At 34.3% G+C, this 16,124-nt stretch overlaps 2 protein-coding genes across 2 annotated transcripts; both read right to left on the bottom strand.

Moving 5' to 3' along the window:
* Nucleotides 1–295: 295 nt before the first annotated feature.
* Nucleotides 296–2,716, bottom strand: LOC126969897 (uncharacterized). Its single transcript, XM_050815519.1, has 3 exons — nt 2,621–2,716; nt 2,045–2,072; nt 296–478 (listed from the first exon to the last, which is right to left on the bottom strand). Exons 1-3 carry the CDS (start codon nt 2,684–2,686, stop codon nt 306–308), a joined length of 267 nt encoding a protein of 88 aa, XP_050671476.1. The 5' UTR covers nt 2,687–2,716; the 3' UTR covers nt 296–305.
* An 8,519-nt stretch (nt 2,717–11,235) lies between these two features.
* LOC126969849 (zinc finger matrin-type protein 2) lies at nt 11,236–14,765 on the bottom strand. The gene is made up of 4 exons (XM_050815429.1): nt 14,637–14,765; nt 14,412–14,554; nt 13,170–13,411; nt 11,236–11,590 (listed from the first exon to the last, which is right to left on the bottom strand). The coding sequence occupies exons 2-4, from the start codon at nt 14,524–14,526 to the stop codon at nt 11,345–11,347; spliced, it is 603 nt and encodes a 200-aa protein (XP_050671386.1). The 5' UTR covers nt 14,527–14,554; nt 14,637–14,765; the 3' UTR covers nt 11,236–11,344.
* Nucleotides 14,766–16,124: the final 1,359 nt, after the last annotated feature.

Genomic DNA, 16,124 nt, shown 5'->3' with positions numbered 1-16,124 from the left:
AATGAGCACATGCTCAATAAATGCATGCTTTCGTGCTAGTAATGAGCACGTCTGTCCGTACCTTAATGCGTTCCGACCTTTACAAGCTTATTTGCTGCTAATAGAAAAAGTATGTTGATTATAGTTTATTTTGATGCTGAAAAAAGTTTTTTTCCAAAATACATACTAGACGTGAATAGGCATTATAGAAGTGGAATCCAAAATATGTCCATTGAATTTTCGACATGTTACTTAAATTGGGAAAAAAATTATAAATACACCATCTTTCTTTATTTCCGAATAAATAGACTTAAAATTCATAAAATTTATGTATTCAACCACTGTACCAATTTACTAAACAAATTGAGCGCAATTTTGATCATTCTATCCCAAAAACTAGGATCCTTTGTATCTTGTGTTTCTTCAGTATTCAAGTCGCTATCTAAATCCTCTAGTTGACGTTTTAATCTCAGGAATGATTGTATTTCATTTGGTTCTCCTGCAAGGAAACATCTGATCATGAAATAAGGTATGTACTTGATAATGGCCCAATAGCTTATGCGACCATAACTAAGCTAGGTGGGTAACCTAAGGACCTTAAGGTCTCGGTTTGAATTATAATAATAAATCTGTATTCTTGTAAAAAGAAAATACAATTTTGATTAAAATTACCCTCGACTCCCAAACTTGGATAGCCCGTGACATGGGGGTCAGTCTCTTCCCAGTTGTGCAATGTAGAATGTCAACGAAAACAAACATTAACATATTTTAAGTTGACTAACAATGGTGGTTATGCAACGAATGATGACAACAATAACTAATTTATGTAATATAATTAAGGGTGTTTGTTGTGTGTTTGTGTGTATGTGTTAAGCTTTTTATTTATCAAATACAATACCTAATATAAGTAGACATTAACGAATAAGATTTTCAGTAGTTTCGTAATTTAGGTTCCTTAGCATGTTCTTGAGTTTGTAACTAAGTTCATATAGTTATGTATATTAGAATGCATAATTTTATGTTTTTATAAAGATATCGTCTCAAATAGTTAAATTGGCGTTGTGCAAATTAACTCTTTGTTCGGGGAATGTGTATTACAGGTCTACGCCGGGAAGTACTGTCCAGTGGTGGAATTCGGTGCATCCGATGGTAACGAGTAGCGCTTCTGTATATATACAGCTGCCGTACCGTAAGAAGTTCGGAGATTTTGTATAGTTCCTCAGTGGGGTTATAGTATCTACGAGGTTTACCGAGCATCACCCTTATGATAGCTTTTTGAACTCTTTCTACTTCAATAAGGTGTGAAGTGGCTGCTCCACCCCACACAGATATGCAATAGATCAGTAGGGATTGACATTGTGCTTTATAAACCTGTATTGCCAATCTGTTGTCAGCAACGTCACGGAGGTTATAGGTGTGAACATTTGTATGTGGAATATTAATATACTTATAAGTATTGTTAGTAGTAAATTTTTATATAAAAGATTCATTCGAAACTCCAACTTCGAAACCGATGAATATTTAGTTACAAATAATAAAAATATCTTTAAGAATTTGATAGATCATCAATTTGATCGATGCGACATAGGTTCCATCAAAAAAAGGGCCTAGGTACGCTCACCTAAAAGGCGGGTAACGCTTACTCAGTGATCTCCCACCACCGGTTACCTCACTTGGAACGCTTGTTTGTAAATAAACCCTTTTACCATAAAAGAAGTGGTTCCAAGGGCCAAGCATATTCGATCTTTTCACCGTCACTTCGGGAGCGCCAGGAGATCATAGTTTCCAAATATTGGTATTATAAAGCACCTCGAAAACATTTTGCTACATCGTGTCGCGAAAGTCTACCTTGAACATCCTAAATAATGAGTTGATAATTATGTTTAGATTCCTAAGCACAGAAGCATTACGACGTACGGCTCACAATAGTACTCGTAGTAAGTACTTTTATTCTGGTACTTGCTACGAGTAGATGTAGTTGTGTTAATCGCAGTAGGTAATTGTCTGGGCAAAAGAAATTTAACCAAGGTTACCCTCAACACAGTAGATAATTAGTTATACTTACTTGAATCTGCTATTTCGGATTGTTTCAACTGAAAAAAACAAATGATAGTTAATTAATAACCGGTATAGCAGGAAATACACAATTTTAGAGATATATATATATAGAGTTTTTTGCGCCGCTTCTTCTCTCTCAGAGCTCCATTTGTTTCCGAAGCGGTAGTAGTATCAAATATATCAGAAATTACATCAAAAAGAATTCTAAAGGAATCAATTTTGAGAAAACAAATTCCTTTTAATGATCACTTAAAAATAAACTGGGTTACTTTTTACTACTCCAGTAACGAAATTCAAGTACAGCCAAACAATGAAATGAGCGAAAGTAATTCCGCAGTGTTTCCAGGATGATGAAACATAAGTACCTTCAAAACAAGCGCGCAATTCCTGTGATTCCTTTGGTGTTCCAGGAGAATATTTGGGAGTCGCTAATCATTTAACATCAGGTGAACTCGTTTGACTTCATCTTCCATTAAAAAAGAAAGCGCGCCCAATTTAAACACACTTCTCAAAAATGGGTCGATTAATGCAGAATATTTTTAATTAAGTAATAATAATATTATTAATAGCTACTACTACCCACCTCATACGCAACACAACAGGAATAAATAAATATTAAAAATAGAATTACTATTTTGTGTGACTTCATGTTGAAGCCGTGTTGAAGTCAACAATTACCTTCAACAATAATTATTGCAATGACTGTGAACTTGCGTTTTATAGGAAGGCGTGGCGTTTGATTGTAGCGGAAATCATGACTTGTAATTGTACAGGACAACAATTGGATGTACGTTACCACAATTCCTGAATAGAAGATACAAATGAATTGTGTGTGTGTGTGTTATTCCCAGATTCACCAGATGCTATTTATTCCGTTTATTTCAAACTGACTTTTTTAACGGTTTTTGAATTTTCTTCAATAGTAGCAGGCAATTCGAAAAATAAAATATACGTACTTACCTTTAATCTACATTCAAAGTTCATTAAATTAATAGCTAAGCAATCAAAGAAATCATAAAGTTGAGTAATGGACAGTATGTTATTGCACACGATCCACCGGGAGCAGTACCTCCATTTTAAGGTATTTAAGGTAGTATAAGGTATACACTGCGTCACTACCGTTAAGAATTTTGACTTGTAGAAGCTATGATGGTCTTTTATGTTTCAATCCTCAGCTCTCCGCGAGTTCTCTCGATTGCGCATTTAATAAATTAGTATGACATAGTTATATAGAAAAAGAAGGGTGATTTAGTGATAAAAAATTATATTTGAATAACACTTTGTCGATCCTTACTCGTCAAATAGCCAAATCAAAATTAAAAAAAAAGCATTTTTAAACAGTTGGAAACAATCTATATTCACTATATGACAGAGTGAACTGTGCCGGGAAATAATGAAGGCATCCGAGTACGTGAACGACGGCGTCACTACATCTGTGGCTGGAGACGTAAAGAGCTTAGATAATATAATATTGACACACTTTTCACACAAATTATCTTGCCTGTGTTATGGGTTACAAGATAATGATATACTTAATACAATATACTTAATTAATATACTTAAACATACATAGATTCATATAAACATACATAAATACATTTAAACATCCATGACTCGGAAACAAACATCCATATTCATCATATAAATGCTTGCACCTACCGAGATTCCTCTAGAGAGACCTCTAGCTTAGTAGGTAGGATCGCTAACCACTCGGCTATACACTCGACAATTATATAGATAATTTATACGTCTAGAATCTAGAAAGAATCTCTTGCTGTTAGACAACCGGTAAAAATAGGCTAGGAATATTAGTTTAGAGTGCGGGACAGGCTACGTCTTACACTCGCTATATTAAGCATAAATAGAGGTTTCACAGCTGTCAAAGTCTATCTAGACGTATAAATGATCATAAAGAGTATGTATTATGGGGGACTTAACGAAAAACACGCAGCACTGCTAGTTATATAATCCAGTGGCTAAAATTTTATCAAAAATCCATGTAGATGATACAGTCACATGCCAGTTTTTTATCTATCATATAATACTATGTATGTAACATTGAGTATGTATAGGAAGGCCCCGATCCAGCTCTTGAAAATTGACTAATTATTGAGTCATTATTTGGGCTCACTTCTGATCGATGTTGGATGCATTAGACTATAAAACAACATTATAAACATAGTTATACAATATTTAGTCTCTTCAGGATAGTTAGAACATTACAGATAAAAGACTGCCTATCCATTTTGGTGAAAATTTTGCAGCATAAAGCGTTATTTATTTTCTTCTATTTGATCGAAGTCAGATTTACTAAATTAAATTTAAATAAAAAATTCCGTTATAAATGAAAGTATCTACAATTATTGTTTGGCCTACAATTATTCCAAACAAAGGTAAAAATTGTCTTGCGTCTTCATATTATTTAGTTTACTTCTTTTACATATTGGATGTTTAAAACGCTTTTCAACTTTGAACACGACATTGGAGGCAGGACCTTACTTATTTGTTATATATGTTGTAAAAGAAAAGAGTGGCTGTTGGGTTTATTATACTTTATTCTCACGATCTCTAGATTTTTTCGTACATATTACGGTAGATTTAGTAATTTTTACAACATTTAATGACAATTGAAAGCGCAGACTATTTGAAAAAGTCTAATTGACCCTAACTAATGTAGTGTTAAGAAATTCTATCTGCACGCCTCATAAGCGTAGCGAGGTTTAGTGCTCTACAGCTCTAAATAAATAGTAGATTAAAAAACAACTAAAAACACGCTTTTTATAGAAGACTGAACTAAAAAAATTATATAAATTAACAAAAATCTGATTTTACAAATTGAAAAATGGAATAATTTTATCAAATTAATGTATTGTCATCGATCCTCGATATATATTCGAAGTTTGAACGACATCAGGCAGTTAAAAGTGGGTCCAAATCGCGCCCAAATGAGTCGGTTACAAAGAAACATATATAGATACAGGTGAAGCAAATAAAAAGCGTGTAAATTAGCAGTTTTCTCGAAACTGAAATTACTTTTTAAGTTCCCGCAAAGAAATTTGAAAATTTTCAAAAATTTGGGAAGTTATTGGCTTTACTTCAATGATAATATGAGAGGTTTCACTATTACCCTTAATTTTTTAAAGAATGATTCAATCGCATGAAAAAATGTTTTAAATGTAAAGGAGAGTACGTACTTTGAAAAGCAATAAAAATAATATTTTGGTTATTACATATTGTTTTTTAAGTTACGCAAAACTTTTAACGAGCAAAAGTTTACAGAACATTATCAAAAATGTATTGAGAAGCAACAGTCAAAATGTTTATTTCTTTAAATTTTTCTTTAGGACCTAGGTTATAAGTCGCGCGAATAGCCCTCTTCTGCAGCACAAAGATGGTATTAATATCGGCCGCACTGTCCCATAACAATATACCATAGGACATAATACTATGAAAATAACTAAAGTATACTAATCTCGCCGTATCTATGTCAGTTAACCGTCTAATTTTCTTAACCGCATATGCTGCAGAACTAAGCCTATTCGCTAATCCTTCAATATGGGGGCCCCAGTGCAATTTGGAATCAAGAGTAATGCCAAGAAATACAGCAGATTCCACTGGTTTTACCACCTCTTCAGGTCAATTATTAATAGACAAAAAAAATCTATGAAGTACTATTTTGGATTCAGCATTGTTTGTAGAATCTATGTAGTACATATAATTAATAGTACATAGTATGTACTATTAATTATATTTTTTTAATATTAAATTTACAGATTTTACTATATTACGATTATATTAAATATCCTATAGATTAGGTAAGTACTTAATTTTGGAACAAATTTCCCTATAATTAAATTAAGCGTGGAAACATCACGACACTGTGCGATTATTAAGTACATGGCGCAAGTGCTCTTTTTACTTCCGCGATCAGCGTGTAATCCGTGCGTCCGTGAGAGACCATGCGTTGCGTAAATAATTAATTACCTTTCTGTTAACTTTACTAAGTGGTCAAATAATAATATGATCGCCAAATATCACGCCCTCGAGTACCTATCAGTAGTGCCGCACCAGTCATGCTGTTTATTTTTTATGTTCAGAATTGACAACCGGAAACCGAGTTATAATTTGGTGAGCTTAAAATAACACTGTAAAGGTATGCAATGCGAAATAATGTAATTGTACAGTTCAACATTTGTCAAGCGAGTAAAATTCATTAAATAAAAATATTTACTTACAACATAATATATAATCGTTTTGTAAATATTTTACCTATAACTGTTGTAAATTTGCCTTAGCAGCCTTACCCGAACGAGCTAAAGTAGGTAGCCTTATACCAGTCGCCACAAAATAAATCGGTCAGGGCGTCTATACAGGTATGTTGTTATTTTTACATCAATATGGGTATATTAAAGGTTTGATTGACCTAGGTCTATCCCTGATACGTTACGAAGAGCGTCTTGACCTGATTCCTGCCGCCGAATGTCCAACTTCGCACGACACGCCACAAATTACTTTGTTGATATATCATTCTCGTAACAGGCTTCGTCATATTAGCTTAAATGTCACTGCTTGTGGCGGCGACATGGGACGGGTCGTCCCCATCTCTAAAACATGGTTGAGGGAGACGATGGCTAGCTCATGCGTCATGCTCGTGAACGGGCGCTGCTTGTGGTGGTAGGATGATCTTTTTGCCGGAGGCTCGGTTTCAGATTCTTAAAAGTTATTATATATATTTATTTATAATCGCATATAAAATGCTCACATGCCTTTATTTATTGACGGTGTGTGTGAATACTGTACTCAATAACTTTTGTTTTGTATTAATTTACATTTACTTTTTTGACCTAGTACTCGTGTTACGGCCGTTCACAATATACTATCTACAGATAGAGATAAATTACTACCTTCTACTGTCAGTAATTATCTGTCAATAATCTGAAGCTGTCCCAATATACCCGATAAGTCATACTTATCGCCTTATATTGACACGCATGAATTGCAATTTCCATACAAACTTCTATCGCTGGTAAGCTATACGTCGTCCCATTGACAAACAGCCTGTACGGATAAGGTGAGTTGCCGTCGATAAGTTTATTGGGACAGAAAAGTCAACGATAATTACGATTTTTATCTCAAGTAAGAGATAGACTGAATATTGGTTAACTATTGACGTTTGAGTATGTTTGTTGCATCACTTTACATATTATATTGTAATTGAAATGATTTGTAAAATGATGAAAATGTAAATCTTGACTTAAAATAGTGGCAATCAGTCTCTTGCTACTACTTCTCAATAGCTCAACCCTTCACGAAGTAGCAGTAGATTCAGTATTAAAAAAAATTTTTTTGACATTCGTGTCATTTCCGTTTGATTATATATATATATATATATATTATGAGTTAATTATTGATAAAAATTATGGATTGGTTCCAACTCTATATATTTATTAAATTGGCAGCTCTGATATTACGTCATTAGTTGATTATGTTGGTATCAAGATTTAGCGCAGTACAATACAAGCGACATTTCTCATTATTTTGTATGTAACTCCCGTCTCTTGAACGTAGTGTTTAAATTCTCTTTGATTTTGATTGGATTACCATCTGAATGTCCGGCTTTTCTTCACGAACAACCAAATTATGGAATGAGCTTACGTTTGCGGTGTTTCCAGGACGACATGGGTGCCTTCAAAAAAGCGCGCATATTTTCTAAAAGGCCGGCAAAGCACCTGAGATTCATCTGCAGTTACAAGAGAATGTGTACGGCGGTGATCACTTAACATCAGGTGACCCGTTCCCTCGTTTGTCCTCTACTTCCATAAAAAATGTATTTTTTAAAATACTATGACTAATATATAAAAACTAGCTTTTACTCGCGACTTCGTCTGCGTGGAATTTTTACCTTGGGCAGCATTTTCCTTTTTTAGGATAATTTTCAAATAATACACATACAAACTGCTCTTTCCGCTGGCAGCGCTCTTCTATGATACAGCGGATATCCCTTGTCAATGTGGACAATCTTTTTAGTAGTATTTTCCTGCGAACTTGAATATCCTATTTCATCCCCATGTAGGTCAGAGTTTCAAAAATGCTCGAACAAATGTTTATAAATTATCTACTACTTATCAAGTGCCTAATACAGTTTCATGGTTTTATCTCCGAAAATAACAAATTCCCATACAATATTCCATGCCCTATCTCAACACTTCGATTTATTTTTTTGCCATTAAAGGTAGCCTATGTCATTTTCCATGCTCTAGTCAATGCGTAACAAACTTACATTCACATTTATAATATTAGCAGGGATTCCAGGTAACAAGTAGGTAAATACTTTGATATAACATGAGAATGCTGTGCCTGTATAACTATATCTAATGACCTTTGTTACACATGATAGCTCCAACACAATACCTTGTTTACAGAAGCTCCGCCGATTACAATCAAATACAGTCAGGTAAGTACCTATTAGTAGGTGCAGGTACACAATGGGTTATTAACAGGTATGTTAAACATTTTATATAAATGGTTTATATTGTTTAAATACTTATAGAATTATGATTTTGGATTCTTTATTGGTGACGCAGCCGCCTATGGACATCCGCAACACTAGGAGATGGGTTGAAAATACACTCTATGCTTCAATGTCGCCGAGTCGAATCGGTTAGGTGAACATACATACATCCTCTTTTATATACAGGAGGTCCCAAAGTTATGGGACATGAAGGGAAAGTATACCTTAAATATCGTAGATAGGGTATTTTACTGAAATAAGACTTTATGTTATTTTTAAAAGTTAGTAATTCTGCATTCAAAGATTTTCTAAAAATTACTTGCCTCGTCTGGGACTCGAACCAACTAAAATGTAAAAAAAAACCACCCCTACTTTTATGGTGCCAATCGAAAGAATGGCTAAATCGAATAACTCTTCTTAAGTAACATAGTATTTTAAAAGAAAGGAGCAACGTTAAATGTTTGAGTCAAATTTCATGAAAGTTATTTAGTGCCGACGACGACGTTCGAAAAGTAGAGATATTATCATTCCAAAGATAGCATTGATTATTCGTACATAAGTAACTTCATAATTAAAATACTTTAGAGCGTAGCTTTTTTTAGTTTAAAAGCGATACGAGAATGTGAGCGAGTTACAAACAGAATTGTGCCATATCATACTCGATAGTATTCACCATAAAATGATAAGAAAATCAAAAGGCAGCGGACTCATTAAAATATTGGCGATTTGCGTAAGACAGGAGGGATCACATTTTGAGCATTTAATTAATTAATTTCCAAAAAAATACCCACTTAATTGACTACTTTCTCATATCTACATATCATAAAAGTAGGGGTGTTTTTTTACATTTAAGTTGGTTCGATTCCCATACGAGGCAAGTAATTTTTAGAAAATCTTTGAATGCAGAATTTCCAACTTTTAAAACTTACATAAAGTCTTCTTTCAGTAAAATACCCTATCTACGATATTTAAGGTACTTTCCCTTCATGTCCCATAACTTTGGGACACCCTGTATACATGTATTATTGAACTGGCGTATACACTAGTACAAAAAAGTTGACACGATCAAGGAACATATTATGCAATCATTTCCTAATGGCCAAAGTCACAAGGAAATGAAACACGTCTGTGAACAGACATGTATTTTATTTAAATCTAATATTATTGGTGTTACTTTCAATAATTCAATGATTCCCGATTCATAAGAGTGGGGACAGAGATTGTATCAATAACTTTAGGACCTATTTCGATACCACACTGTCAGAGATACTAGTACGTATAACTAAAAAGACTCGTCAGCTATTTGGAGAAAAACAGTCTACTATAAACAAAACAATTCGGTTTCAGATCTAGAAAGTAAACAGCTGTCGCCGTTCATGAACTTACAAATTTTTTAGTTAAAAATATGGATAACAGAGGAAATTCCATCGCCATTTTTCTGGATTTGGCCGAAGCTTTCGACACTTCTTTGTCCCTATCCTTTTAGAAAAGCTTGATCGCCTCGGAATTAAGCGCTTGCAGCTAAAATTGTTTGAAAGCTACCTCTGTAATAGAACACAATGCGTCCAAAGGTTGATTAGTTATGAAGCCGCGGTGTATTTTGGCGTTCCATAGGGAACTATTCTCAGCTCCATATCATTATCAGCTTATATAAACGACCTGTATCAACTACAGCTTCCAAGTGCTAAAACAGTTACATTTGATGATGATACACAGCTTTACTGTTGAGGGGACACTTGGGAAGAAGTATATTTGAGTGCACAGAAGGGCTTTTAGAATATTGTTCTTATCAATTGTTACTTGTTATATTTTATTTAAGTTGAGATATTCTCCTAGATTTTGCGAATAAACTAATGCAAGACAACCTCCAGCTAAAGGATTGGTTAGGTATATAAGTGAGGACGAATGAGCATTAACTGGTTAATATCGTGGGCGGTTTCAGACTCGGTATCATCTTCAACCATATGATTGTGTGCAACTTAAGGTTGTTTGAATTGTTGGGAATCCAGTAGGTATAAAATAACTAGCGGACCCGACAGACGTTCTGTACACACGTCTTAAATCTTAAAAATCGGACAATCCGTTAGATGGAGTTCACTACCATACACATGGATAGGAGAATTATATATGGACTGAATTGAGAATCTAAATTCTAAACCAATCTCAAATTCACTAGAACGCACAAAAAAATCATCAAAATCGGTCCAGCCGTTTTGGAGGTAGTTTAATTGTGAATCTAGACAATCCTCGTATCCACCTGAAGACACACACAAAATTTCGTTAAAATCGGCCCAGCCGTTTAGGAGGAATTCACTACCATACACATGGGCAGGAGAATTATATATGGACTGAATTGAGAATCTAAATTCTTAACCAATCTCAAATTCACTGGAACACACAAAAAATCATCAAAATCGGTCCAGCCGTTTTGGAAGTAGTTTAATTGTGAATCAAAACAATCCTCGTATCCCCTGAAGTCACACAAAAAATTTCGTTGAAATCGGCCCAGCCGTTTAGGAGTTCACTTTCAACACATGTATGGAAGATTTATTGTATATAAAGAAGATATTTAATAAGATCATATATGAAAGGCAATTATCAAAGGGTGTATTCTCAAAGGCTATGTAACCAATTTCCACCTTAGTAATCTGTAAACTGATTTTTCATTTTACCATAGAAAAGTCTGATTAAAGGAATTTGTAGCAATATTTATTTTTTATTTATTGTGCGACTATTTACTGTTGCAAAACAAGTAATACTTAGATTAATAATTTTATTATATACAAGATAAAATTTTCATCCCTTGGATTTTGAAGCACCAAACCCGGAGAAGCCCATAATCTGTGCAATTTCCGACTGAACCGGAACATTATCAGCTTCATCATCTTCTTGTACCTTGCGCTTCTTGTCCCGACGTCTTTCTCTTCTCAACTCCTTTAGCCTGGCCTCTTCTTCAGCAGCCTCTTTCAGTCTAGTGTCCAGTTCATACTCTTTTTTCTTTTCTTCTAATTTTCGTTTATTTAATGCAAAACGTGCTTTGACCTGAAAGTATATACTTGTGTTAAAAATATTGGTAGAACAACAAAGGCTATATTAATTAAATATATAAAATAATTGCTTGAAAAAAAGGTTTTAAATTGCTATAAATAAAAAACTCAAAGAACTTGTCACCTCGTGTTACTAATTTGTAAAGAATAAAAACCTACAGGCACTTTCAAATAGTTACTGTTAGAGTCATGAATTATTGCATTTGCCCTCCTATTTCTATCCTGTAAACTTGTTAATAAGTTGGTCAGCAAAGTAGGAATATGTTTGTAAATTTAAAGTGCCCTTATATGCCACATTGCTGCTTGTAGCTCCATTCCCTATGTTTTAAGATTTTATATCATAATAAGACGAAATATCTATCTGCAGTTCATAATTCCTGCCAGTATGGGCCATAGTGCAAGTTTCTGCACTGACCATCTCTATTTCAATGATTAAAGTAATAAAAAACTATTAGGGTATTTGAAAATGGAACACTCCGAGAGTTGGTAGTCCTAACATTTTACTTTGGATGAATGTAGTTTATATACACATTGTTTTATTTATTTATATTAAAGGGGATGACATCAGAATTGATTCAGAAGCAACCATATGTGAACACCAGTAACACTAGAGGTCAAGAGTTGCGTTTCCGGCCTATAAAGTGGGATGCTCTAAGCTAGAAGATACCTTAGTCGCATCGGTTCGGGAAAACTGAAGCCAGCACCTCACCCAAATATACATTGATTCACAATAATTATTTGGGTGAGGCAACAAAGTACTGCAAAATTCGCGATTACGAATGCCAGACGATGTCAACGTGATGTGGGTGGGATGTCACATTTTGACATAATGTCCGCTGGTGGATTTCGGCTGCTATCAACCTGAAGAACTCTGAATAGTGCCCGTGATTTATACAGTAGAAAATGGAGATCGGGGTGAACCTAACACTAAAGAAGTCAAGCGGATTGGAGATGACTTTATTGTTGATAATTTGAGTACACCACCCAGAGGTACAGATAACAATGCTCCATGTGAGGCCCAACTAGCATCTTATATAGTTGCACAGACAGTGGTTTGAAGTGAAGTGCTGTCTTGCCTTACGGAATACATGAAGCTTTTTAGGGGCTTTCTCTACCAAGTGGCTACGGGACTCAATGATGATCGAAATATGAATAAATGAACAATGTGGTATAATTCTGAAAATTGAGAGGTGCCACTGCAAGTAAGTTCCAACTCATATCTCTGTGTAGGCCTGGTTCAGTGAAAACAGATGTGGATGTGATAATCTCTGTGACATTTTTCGTGAAGGTTTCCCGGCCACTACTGTTGACGATACAAAAACTGACTGTAACTGATACAAAATGACATGTCAGCAAATTCATACTGTATTTGGTATTGATACGAGCCAATTTCTGAACAATTTGTTTGCACACCTCATTGGAAATGTTTTGCTATATTTCAAATAAGAAAGAAATAAGAAGATGCAATAAGAAATTGGTAAGTAACAAAAGTGGCAATTGTGCCCCAGATGCTATTGTTGTTACATTCATCGAATAGCTATTGCATGGACACTTAGATAAATAATTATTTTTACCTGATCTAGTGAACTTCTCTCTATCTTCATAGACATCCCAAGATTCCTTTGATGTTTTTTTCCATTGATGTGATCAAGAAAGTTGATGGAGTCCTTAACAACACAATCGCACACATTGCAATAATAGCCACCAGTCTGTGAAGTTGGTGTGTTCTTTGTTATAACAACACTTTTCCCTAGTCTTGAGTCTAAGTCAACTCTGTACTCTCTTTGCTTCAATAATTCTCTTTTCACTGGCGGAGCTGTAACAGTAATGTAAGTTTTTTAAGGGTTATGTCTGGATATTAGACAGTACCTGTACACCATACTATAAATATAGTAGGAAACTGGATAATAAAAGGAACACAGTTTATGGTAAATTTTTATATTCAATTTGAATCCTAAATTAGTGAGGTGATCTTGACACATTAATCCATTTCCATTTTGGTATTTTTAAAACTGATCTATGGAACATTCTCCATCTATGGGATGACATATTGTTTTTTTATGTTCCCATTTGTTTGAATGTGACACATAAGCACTTTCTATACTAGATGGATTTGGAAATTAAGATAAACATATATTGAAATTAACACCCAGATATGATTGATGAAAATTGAGGATCTGAATAAAAGAACAATGAGAAGTCTCAATCACACATAAAATCACATTTACACTTGAGACAATGGAATGGAATGGAGTAAAACCAAAACTTTCCAACTTTTTAAATGTTTTTTCTTACCTCATTATTCTAAAATACCTTATGAACTTATAAAATATACAAATATTAATATATAAAACAGAAAAATTGAAATGGTTTTGTGAGTTCAGTATGCTGAATTAGTTTTGCTGTAAGTAGTCTATGGGGTAATAAAAAAAACAAGGTGGAACACTAGCCATTTAAAATACTATATTATATATTATATAATTGAGGCAAAAGAAAATCATTCATGCTACAGTTTCAAACCCAAATCTCCAGTATGGTGGTGAAATATATTGCAGCTTTCATGGAATTGTAGTTATAAATATTATAATGTTTAACTACATATTAATTATTATAAGCATTTTTGATGTTTTTCTTTCATTGCAATTCAGAATCCTTTTCCACTTTGCTAATGGCGATGGTGAAGCGGATGACTTTATAATATGTTACAATTGTTGCTTCAGCAATATTTTATAGGGTTATTTGCTGTACTAATAATTAACTATAAATTTTTGTAAAGGTTGAGAGTCAAATGTTCGTGTATTATCTGTAAAACCTACCTTTCTTTTTCGAGTTTTCATCTTCTTCGAGTTCCGCTTGAAGTCGTTCAGCAGCGATTCTCTCAAATTCTTCTTTATCCCACTTTCTCCTGTGATCCTCCGGTTGCATGCTCATTTTGAAAAAGACTGTTGTAAATCGCTATCTGTAAACATTACAACAAAAATATGGTGACTTTGAAACAAAATTATTCACAATCGATGCAGTTTTGAATACGTAATACCTACTTAAATATATGGTTTCGACTACCAAGATTCTAATTCCTATTTTTTTTAACAAAACCTTGATAATAATTATTACGGAAGAAATAATCTATTGACTATTCTAAATTTTATTTACTATTCTTTATCTTTTTTTTTTTTTTTGCGCCATTTATTGGCCTGCACGGTTTGTGCGTCAGCCATACAAAAAGGTGAGGAAGTGTGTCATTGGATTGAGAATTGGAACGGAATTTGGAAAAGGATCAGGTAAATTTAGTATATAAGTACATAAATGGTTATAATTTTATATCGTTAAGAAAAATAAAACTAGCTAAAATTCTATATACATCAATATTTATATTAGATAAAAGGACAGAAATTGAAGTAGGAAAAGGAATTTTAATGTACAAAAGCGAGGAAATAAAAGCGGAACGGTCATGTCGAGGACAGGCAAAGAATATATGATTAAAATCCCCAACGTCATTACCACACTCACATATATCACTAGGCAAAAGGTTGAGCCTTGCCAGATGCAAGGGAATGCATGCATGGCCCAGCCTCATACGAATAAGAGTCGAAGTGGTAGCTTTACCAAACGTCAGATTTGAAAACCACGGTTTAGGAGGTATATCCACCTGGATCGTGCTGTAATATCGACCTTTAGTCTGACTTGAAGAAAGCCACATATGTGTCCAAGAGTTGAATAACTGGGATTTAGGAAGGAGGGCCAAATCACAACAAAAGTTTTGGTACGGAACCAGATCTCCGTCATTGACCGCAGCTTTGGCAAGGCTATCAGCCTTGGTATTGCCAAAGATTCCTGAGTGCCCCGGAATCCAAGCAAAGGAAACTGTGTAATTTTTGCTACAACATTGATACAATAAATCACGACATGCAATAATGACTGGATGATTGTTACTGCTAAAAGGAAATCTGTCCAAGGCTTGTAGGGCACTTTTAGCGTCGGTAAAAATTATTGTGTTTTTTAATTTCATGATTAAAATGTATTCCAGAGACTTCAGCAGACCAAAACATTCTCCAGTAAATACTGAAGTCTCTGGAGGCAATTTTATTTTCTGTACAATGCCAAACTGTTGATGAAAAATGCCAACTCCCACACACTTCTCAGGACCGGGTTTGGAAGAATCACTAAAAACTAAATGGCAATGTTTCCATCGGCTGTCACTGTCAATAATATCCATAAATTTGGCATTGGCAGAAGGATCTTGTTTACAAACACCAAAGTCAAACAAAATAGATGGATTTAAAATTAATGCATCATAGTTAACACAAAATATAGGAAGAAATTGTGATCTATGTGTTGGAGCTTGAAGAGCTAAGTATTTTTGGAGACTAACAATAAGGCATGGCGGCGATTTATGAGCCCAGTACGAATAATCCATACATTCCAACAGAGACCGTAACTTATAGTAAAGAGGATGAGTATAAACTTGAAATGCTCTAAACAGGAACCTGTCACAAAGAAATTGACGTCTGAGGTGCAGGGGGGCTTCA

The sequence above is a fragment of the Leptidea sinapis genome, chromosome 1 (assembly GCF_905404315.1).
Source record: "Leptidea sinapis chromosome 1, ilLepSina1.1, whole genome shotgun sequence".
In the NCBI taxonomy this organism is placed as follows: Eukaryota; Metazoa; Arthropoda; class Insecta; order Lepidoptera; family Pieridae; genus Leptidea; species Leptidea sinapis.
Note: the sequence above shows the minus strand (reverse complement) of the source record. Positions and strands in the feature narration are given on the sequence as shown.